We start from the raw sequence: 9,307 nt of genomic DNA on the forward strand, positions 1-9,307 counted from the left end.
CGAGGGTCAGTTTCACCCCTTAGAATCGTTTTTCCGCCGATAAAAAAAATTGCTTATTTCTTACTTCTTCGTACCCTACAACATATTGAAATTTCAAGAAAACTGGAGGCGGACACCTTGTAAGGTTTCCTTGTAAGCCTAATTTTGTTACCAAATCAACTCTCACTATCTTTCCAAACATTTCTTGCTTTCATATTTTTCATAATGACAAAAACTATTTATTGTTTACACAATTTTTATGGAAAAAATTCATATTATTACTATTTTTGAATGAATAGTGTTATAATTAGATATTTTCACTTTATCTTCAGCATAATTCATTTCGTTGAATGCTGAGGGAAAAACAATGTACCAAATGTATGGGACAAAACTTTATGTTTGTGTTATTTTTATAACGAATGATAATTACTATTATTTCAATAAGTCATTAAATAGTTCTTGACAGATAAAAACTATTTTTCAAAAACACTTATACAGAAAAAATTAGTTTTTAAGAAGACATTAGCAAAAGAGGGCAAAAATGGTCCGAATCCAATGCATTTGGTCCATTATTTTCCAATCAGTAATCAACAAAGTAAATTTTTCTGGTGATTGAAGTGAAAATACCTTATAGGGTCTTCCAATAAATTTATTTTATATTTGAATATTGAGCTATCAACTCTGAAATTTCTAATAATACGAATATAAATTCATATTTTATTATTGATGGAGGCTTCTTGGCCAGGGAAATTAATTAATAATTTTAGATGTGATTGGTTTTGTCAACTGGTATTAATCGATATTATTAAAATATTGAGTATAGTTTTTTCACAATCTTAAAATTAATCAATATTTCAATGATATCTATTAAGAACAGTAGACAAAACCAATAACATCTAAAATTATTTATTAATTTCTCTGTTCAAGAAACCTCTATCAATAATAAAATATGAATTCATGTTTCGTAAAATAAAAATCTTACAAGTATAAGGAATTACGTTGACATTCAGCTTGTGAGGAGGTGGTGAAGAAAATGTTCCTGTCTCTCCGTAGCTCAGTTAAGAGCATCAGACCGGCAATCTGAAGGACCTGGGCTCATATCCCAGCGGAGCTATAGAGAGCGTTTTTTCATAATCTTAAGGCTAATCAATATTTTAATAATATCGATTAAGACCAGTAGACAAAACCAATAACATCTAAAATTATTATTAATACGAGTATAGTTGAACAGGGGCTTTTTTGAACTTTTACTTGAAATAGAAAAATGTTCATCCTTCCCAAACTTATATTTATGACGTGCCATGCTGCTACCTAGATGGGAGATCATACTTTTTAAATATTTCCTGAATAAGCTGGAGGTTCATGCGTTTTTTTAAAAAGGCGAAACTAAGTAATTATTAAGGCTTTATGTCGTAACATTTCGTAGCATTATGATGCAATGATCCTTTATCTCCTAATTAAACAATGCATCAAATATTCGACCTTTTTCAACATATGCACAAACCGTAGATTACTTCTGCTTAAAAAAAGAAGTCTAATCGAAAGGGGAAATTTCTTAACTTTACTACTTTTTTATCACGCTACCATTATAAGTGAAATTTTTCTGCTGTAAATATTACCTAAAATATCACTTTTCAGCATAGGCCGTAATATTTTTACTTAGGGTGTTTACGTTACTGAGGGTGCTTAAGAGGATTTTAGTATCGACTTTTCAATCCACGCACGGATCCGCCTCTGGACCCTCTCGGGTTTTAAGATTAGGGCTCTATGAAAACTATTTGCACTTATGATTGACTGGTGTGATTAAAAATAGTAAGTCACACTGGGTCACAAAGTATCACTTTTCCTCATAAAGTAACATATCGTTTATATTTTTGACGTTAGAATTCTAACTTGCAGTGTTACGTAATAAGTATATTGAAATAAGGCAGTTTTCAAATCGTTGGTGTGAAAATTAAGAAATTTATTAGAAATAAAATCGTAATTTTCGATTTAAATATGCAATATGCATTATAATATTTATTTGAATTTTGTCATAAGAACAAAAAACAATGTGGAAGCTGTAGCTCTTCGCGAAAAAATAAACTATCGTTATATTGTTGACTTTTTGTAAATTATCCGAATCTGCTAAAATGTATTCAAGCATACTGATACTCTATCAAATAAATTCTGTCAACCAAAAAACTTTTATGATTGATTTTTTAAATTATTTCATCAAACTGGCATATGTAATCTCGTAGACGCTGAAATCATATGATTAATTGTTTCGACCTATAGGGTTGACACATGTTTCGTTTAAGAAATCGACATCATCTGCAATTACTTTTAATCTGCTAAAATATCTGTGATTTCTTGGAGTCGGTAAATAGATTAGAGAGATGACAACGAAGCCTGGAATAAGAGATGACGGCCCCAGTCGGGATTGATCCTTTAGGATGACAACATGTATTTATCAAAGTCTCGAAGTTAATTTATCCTCGGTGACTAATAAGCTTCATATCTTGCGTAATTGTGTCTCTTCTCCTTCAAATAACCAAATACCACAAGGTTCAACAATATCTAAAGTCACTTGAATATACATGAAGACAAGTAAATTCACGAGAAGGCACGTGAATTCACCTGAAGTCACGTAGTCACCTGAAATCACCTGAATTCAATGGAAGACACTTGAAGTCCCCTGAATTCAATCGAAGTCGCTTGAATTCACTAGAAGTCATTTACAAGTCTCCCTATCCATGCCGCAGAGAAGCTGCCAAATTAGGGTGAATGGAGTGGTCCTTTTGATGTCATCAGGTAGATGCTCATGTTCATTTCACTGACCTCTTGTGATATGAAAGTACCGAAAGCCCTTTAATAGCTCTCCCTTCTATAGTTCTTCCGAGAATTGACGCCGCACCGAGGATGGGAGTAAAAGGTGCTGCGGGGGCTGTGCGGCGGGCACTTGGGCGTTGCTAAGCAGGAGTGTCATAGTAAGTCACTTTATCCTAATCACCTACATGTGCAAATGCGTCAGGACGATCTGTTAGTTAACTTAAAGCGGGAGACACTGGCGAATTAGCAAGACAAAAACTCAAACAGAGGAGCAGTGGTGCTCCAATGCCTACTAAAGCCGATGAGACTGATTGGATTATTTCGTGCCATGATGAAATAATCTTTTTATTACCAACAGCGCCCTCTGACCCGCGAATATATATTGCGTAGTTATTGGAGCAATCTTCATGAAAAATAACAGTGTATATCAATTGATTTTAATCCAAAATTAAATCTAGAATATACTACGGTTTAAGCTAATTATTTACTATAAGAGAAAAAGTAGAAAGAGAGACAGAAATTTATTGAACTACGCGTAAAGCTCTGGAAGCATATTTTCCCAGTAGCAAATATGTGCTACGTCGAATGGATCAACTCGAGCCTAACCTAGAAATAAATCTAACCTAACCTTACCTCACGAAACACAATTAAACTGATTGTGTTGTCCCGTTGTGTTTGCGGTACCGTTTGAATCAGCATGGGCTTAACCTTCAAAGAGGTCAAACCTATCCTAACCTAAACAAACCTGACCTAACCTAAAAAAAACTGACCTAACCTAACCTTACCTAACTTAACTTCACGTAACACAATTAAACTGATTGTGTTGTCCCGTTGTGTTTGCGGTACCGTTTCATTCAGCTTCGGCTTAACCTACGTAGAGGTTTAACCTATCCTAACCTAACAAAACCTGACCTAACCTAACCTAGCCGAATGAAATTCAACCACACGTGTAGCTATGTAAGCGTACGGTTCTCAGTCTTAAATGTGTGCTATATTTAATAGGTTAACTCGATCTTAACCTACAAATGAATTTAACTTAACAGAACCTAACGAAATTTTGCTTAACCCAACACAACTTAACTTAAGTGTTCCCGTTGTTACACAATAAAATTCATTTCATTGTGCTACAGATGGTTAAAAATTTAGACGCACATTACTCATTTGAAGAAACTTAGATCTACAATTAGAATTGACTCCATTTCAATTAACCTGGCAATGTTTGTATCAATTAAAATGTAGAACTGTAACTTAAACATGCAAATGAATAAGAGTTTTATTCAAAAATTTTTTCTCTTTGCTTTTCTTAGACTTAAGGCATATATTTATACTATCTTTCGTGTTTACATTTCATCTTGCTTTTTATCGTAATTAAATTGATTTATAGACCTACTTCAGTCTATTTTCTGCCTGCTATAGCGTGTTCTTTTTTTCGTGGGAACGATGCAAAGGGTTACGCTTACGTTTAAGACGTTTAAGAACAGGGTTGCCAGCGTAATCGGTTATGTTAGGTCAAGTTTTGTTAGGTTATGATAGGTTAAACCTCTATGTAGTTTAAGCCGAATCTGAATGAAACGGTACCGCAAACACAACGGGCAACACAATCAGTTTAATTGTGTTTCATGAGGTTAGGTTAGGCTAGGTTAGATTTATTTCTAGGTTAGGCTCGAGTTGATCCATTCGATGTAGCACACATTTGCTACTGGGAAAATATGCTTCCAGAGCTTTACGTGTAGTTCAATAAATTTCTGTTAATTCAGGTTAGGTGAAGTCAGGTTCTGTTGGGTAAAGTTATGTTAAATAAGTTGATATCAGGAAACGGTTTTTCCTTCACAGTTGTCGACATGTTTTTGAAGTGAAAATTTACATCACTGGCATTATTTTGAAATTTATTTGCCTCAGTGCATGATTTTTCGTCATTTTTTGAGGTTATGGCTCAACCATGACGTGATGGGTGATTTTTGATACCGAATTTGAATTCAGCGGCCCAAGATCCATAGGAATACTTGTTACCAGATCCGCAGACTTTTTTTTTGTGTGGCTGTGTTATTCAAGACAAAGCTCTCTTTTCAAACGAGATGCTCAGCGGGCCACAAACGTTTAAAGTTCGTAAACAGGTAAAACATTTATTTAACGCGTATCAATAAAGCTTCTTCCTATTTTAGATAAATATTCAGTTGACCCTTGTCTCCGTATTAAAAAAAATTTTTTTTACCGTGCATGATAATCTACCAGAAACGGGTTTTACGCCCTTGACTGTTCACATCCGGTGCTGGCTATAAGGAGTTAGTTCCCACCCACCGTCAGCCCCAAAATCGGCGCTGAAGAAGAGTTTCACCGTACATGTGTACGTATTTATTATTTCTTATCAACCATTGTCAGATACGACCTGTCCCAGAGCAAGCGGGCTTGAGGACCCTGAAAAAACATTGACATCGCAGTTGTTCTCAAGCCCAAACATCTCTCAGAACTGGATGACTTACTTTGTGAAGATTTTTCCAAAGATTCCGACTTGAATACCACTAATTATAGCGTGTATGATGCAGGGAAAACTTTAGCAAGTGCAAACCGTGAAACAAAACCAACAGTTGAATAATACAAAGACAGAAATGCAACACATCACAAAGGTAGGCCGGAAAAGACAATATACGTCCTCTATTTAGTCTATGACAGATCTTCTACATTTCTGTCAAAGTTTCTGAGAATTATTTTTCTAGTAGCTGTTTTTGGAATTTCTTATTCAATACTTTGCTGACTTAGGATTTAAAAAAAAACATCTATATTAAGTAATAAACTTTTCTTACTTCAGATGTCTACATTCAGACAAAGGTCTCGACCGCCTGCTTCGCAGCTTTGTGAAGGAACGCTTTTTTGCCAATTATACGAGGGACCACTCACTAAGAAATCTTTGATTGCTGCTCAAGAAATCTTAAGAGAACTCATGAAGTAACTCTTGAATTCTCAACGAAATCTTGAAAATCTCCCAAGTATATATTAGTATCTTCTGTGTCAAAGTGTCTAATAACACTTATACCTACAAGCTCAGGATACCCGGAAAAGCCCTTAATATTTCCTCGTTTAATAAGGGTTCGTCCACAAATTACGTAAGACGTTTTTCTTTTGTTTATATCGTTGTGTCCTTCTCAACTTCACAGCAATTTTATGCTCGTCTTTATTCAAACAAAAGAAAAACGTCTTACGTAATTTGTGGACGATCCCTAATAAGCTTGGCACACTTGTCCAATTTAAGGTTTATACTAATTTCTCCAGTAAACCCCTTAACGATAAGCAAAGAACGTTGAAGTTGGCTTTCACTAGAAGCATACATCTTCAGTTTATCCATATGAAATACATGAGTCACCGTATGCTCGTGATGAACATTTTCGCCGCAGAGGTATCCAGGTCAAATGCTTAGTGTGAGATCTAGTGGCAGTAAAGTAATTCACAAAAGCACTTCCGATGAGATATTAAGTCGTGTTTGGCAAAGGGGCATCAATCTCTTTGCATCCAACTATGTGTGAATTCATCTTCAAGTTTCCAACAGATATACGATAAGTCTAATACAGGTTGAATCCGTAGGTTTCAAGTAGTCAATCGAATCCATAAAAAGGGCGTACCGATGGGCTGCTGCCTCTTTGCAAAAACACCTATCAATTATCAGGTTCACTGGACAACCTGCTACACCCTTTTTTGAGCCACCTTATTAGTAGATCCCTCTTCGCATAGGATCAATAATTAAATTAATTATGCCGTTCATGATGGCTGTAAAGATTTCTGCTCCTGCAGCGAACAAGTTCTTCGTGCTTTTAAGTGCTGTTTCACCTCTTTGAAAGTGATTGGCGGGCATTCCTCCTTAGATGTTATGTGGATTTTGTAAAACTCTTCGAAGCGGATGTCATTATTAGTATCTTCTGTCAACTCCATTTTTTTTGACCTTGTATTTTGCCAACAACGTGCTGCTTGATTGTCAGAGCAGTGACTTCTTTAGTGTGAGATGGATGATTTTCAGAACTTGCATGAACTTTCAAACACTTTTAATAACCGATCTACCAGATGTTATGTCATCCATCACTATCTCAACACAGATCGCATTCTTTCTTGCGCATATAATTGTTTTCCGTTGATCGTGGCCTATTTTTTTTCTGAGACATCTTTTATTTTAGCCTTCGATTTAAAAGTTTCAAAGCTCTCGCAGCACCACAAACTAAACAATTCAGGATCCAGAGCTCGATCTCTATCGAGGTGTTCACACGAAAGGAGGTATCCATTTCAGCCAGTTGATGATGCTTAGAAAAAACCTGAATTTTGATTGTCCTTTTTGTCCTGAAATCGCGATGATCTATCAGTAGGTGCCTGCTTTCCGCCGTTGCTCCTTATGTTGCTTTCTCCTCTTCATCTACGGCATGTTCATAAATCAGTTGGGGAAGCGCTCCGCGTAAATATCCCTCTTTACGGAGCTAATAGGCTTGGTTTTAGAAGTCTAGCAAGTCATACTTGATTTGATTCGTCTACTTACTGTGGACGTTTCGTCAGTTCGTAGTTTTTTTATCTGAATTATTTTCAGCACCCGGACTTTAGGGTAATCGTCACTTTTTCCAACCCATTCTCTAGGGCTCTGCGCATTTGATTGTTTTGAACCGCATCTACAACTTTTTGATAGTCTCGTGGTGTCATGGTTGTTCCCTGTTTTATAACAATTAAATATATTTTCAGATAATCATTAAAAAATATATTTTTGGATTTCTTAGATTTAAGAAGATAATAACGGCATCTTATCATGTTGTAGGAGCCAGATGAAAAAAAAATCATATTTATTAGCATTGAGTCCTCTAATATCAGTTAAAAAATTCAAATCACCCAGCTTTGAATTGAAAAAAGTGAGTGAAGAAAAATGGCAGCTCAATGAGTCAAGGATCATCTTACAGGCTAAAATGTTGTAAGTTAATGAGCCTAAAACCAATTGAACCGCTGTCGATCAAAAGGAGATCCAACCAAAACGCCGTCGTTTTAGTTGGTCTCTAGGACATCTTTTTTTCAGGTGAAATTTTCATTTTTTAATAACATATCCTAATAAGAAATTATATTTTGCCTGATATTTTCCAAAAAAACTTCATTGAATCCTAAGTAAAATTTAGGTGACCGTTAATTTTAATTTTCTGAAAATTTGTGCGACTCCCATAGCGTTTAAAACTTTTAATATCTAATTTACGCCGCTTCTAAATGTGTCCCCTACGTGTTTACATTTTGCTTGCACCTTCTTTCCTATTCCTTTACACACCCCCACACACTTACTTGGTGTTGGGAGGGAGGGACCCCTACAGTTTAAGGTGGGTTCCTAACCACCAAGATCAGTAGCTTTAAGTACTTATGGTAAAACTTTTTCTCTAGAGGTACCGGTCCCACGACTCTCCGGAGATGAACAACTCCCTTACCAGGCTAGTGTTCACCACATGGGCCATCCCAGGCTCTTCCAGAGTGCGAGGCGAGAGTCGAACTCGCAAGCCGACGGAGTGGGTCAAAATCCTACGCTTTAGCCCCCACGAACATCGTCTCACTCACACGGAGAAAATGGTATCGCAAAATAATACCGCAAAACCTCTATATTGCGAGAAAGCGCAATATCATAACGTACAAGCAGCACCCAGAGCTTTGTACGATATTATAATGCACTATTATCACAGAAAAAAATGATTTTAAATTTTGTTGCATGTGAATAAAAGCTTTCGTCTGCTATGGCATCCTTAGCAGCAATGGGAAAAAGGCAACGGTTGCAAATCAAACATATTTCGGCGAAAGTTTCACCAAGGTTAGGAGTATAATTCTGATCTCGTCTACTGCGTCACGCTGAAGTAAGCAAATTTCGGTAAAACATGTAGAATCAGCAACAGATAACACGAGACAAATTTGTTCTTACTGATAAATTAACTGACAAATGGAAATCCCCATTTCTCTCCAATTTAACCCTCCGTGGACTACGTGAGCAAGAGTTTAAACGTTGACCACGTGGGGTCCACGTAGACCCCACTCATTTTTGCGCTGCAGGCGCTGCTGGATTGCACGTTTTCGGTTTCGAAATATTATAGAACTAATCTAGGGCTTTGTGGAAAGGGAAAGGGTCAAGAAAATGAGGATCTAGTTAGTTAAAATAGAAAAAAATTTAATTATTTTCCTTACATCTACAAAAGAAGAGGAAACAACTTTTACTAGTGACTAACATCATTGCACTAGGAAAAAATTTATAAATTTGAATCTCATATTAAATTTTAAAAAAACTAACGCTATATATATATTCATCGTTCTCTTAAATAGTTAAGAAATCTTCACAAAAAATAGTCTACTTTTTGGTTTAGTAATGCCTCTTTCCCAAAGCAAGCAACTTACACTAGTGACCAACATTATTGCACTAAGAAAACATTTTTGAATTTCAACTTCACATCAAATTAAAAAAAAACTAACTCTTTATATATTTATCTATTCCTTAAATAGTTAAGAAACCTTCACAAAAAAATAGTCAACTTTT

General features: G+C 35.8%; 1 protein-coding gene across 1 annotated transcript in view; it reads right to left on the reverse strand.

The window, feature by feature from the left end:
- Positions 1–7,347: 7,347 nt before the first annotated feature.
- Positions 7,348–9,307, reverse strand: part of LOC117173703 (piggyBac transposable element-derived protein 4-like) — a 2,893-nt gene continuing 933 nt past the window's right edge. The window contains exon 2 of the mRNA XM_033362345.1: positions 7,348–7,470. Coding sequence (XP_033218236.1) covers positions 7,348–7,470 — 123 coding nt within the window. The remainder of the gene's footprint in view (positions 7,471–9,307) is intronic.

The sequence above is a fragment of the Belonocnema kinseyi genome, chromosome 5 (assembly GCF_010883055.1).
Source record: "Belonocnema kinseyi isolate 2016_QV_RU_SX_M_011 chromosome 5, B_treatae_v1, whole genome shotgun sequence".
NCBI classification, from domain to species: Eukaryota; Metazoa; Arthropoda; class Insecta; order Hymenoptera; family Cynipidae; genus Belonocnema; species Belonocnema kinseyi.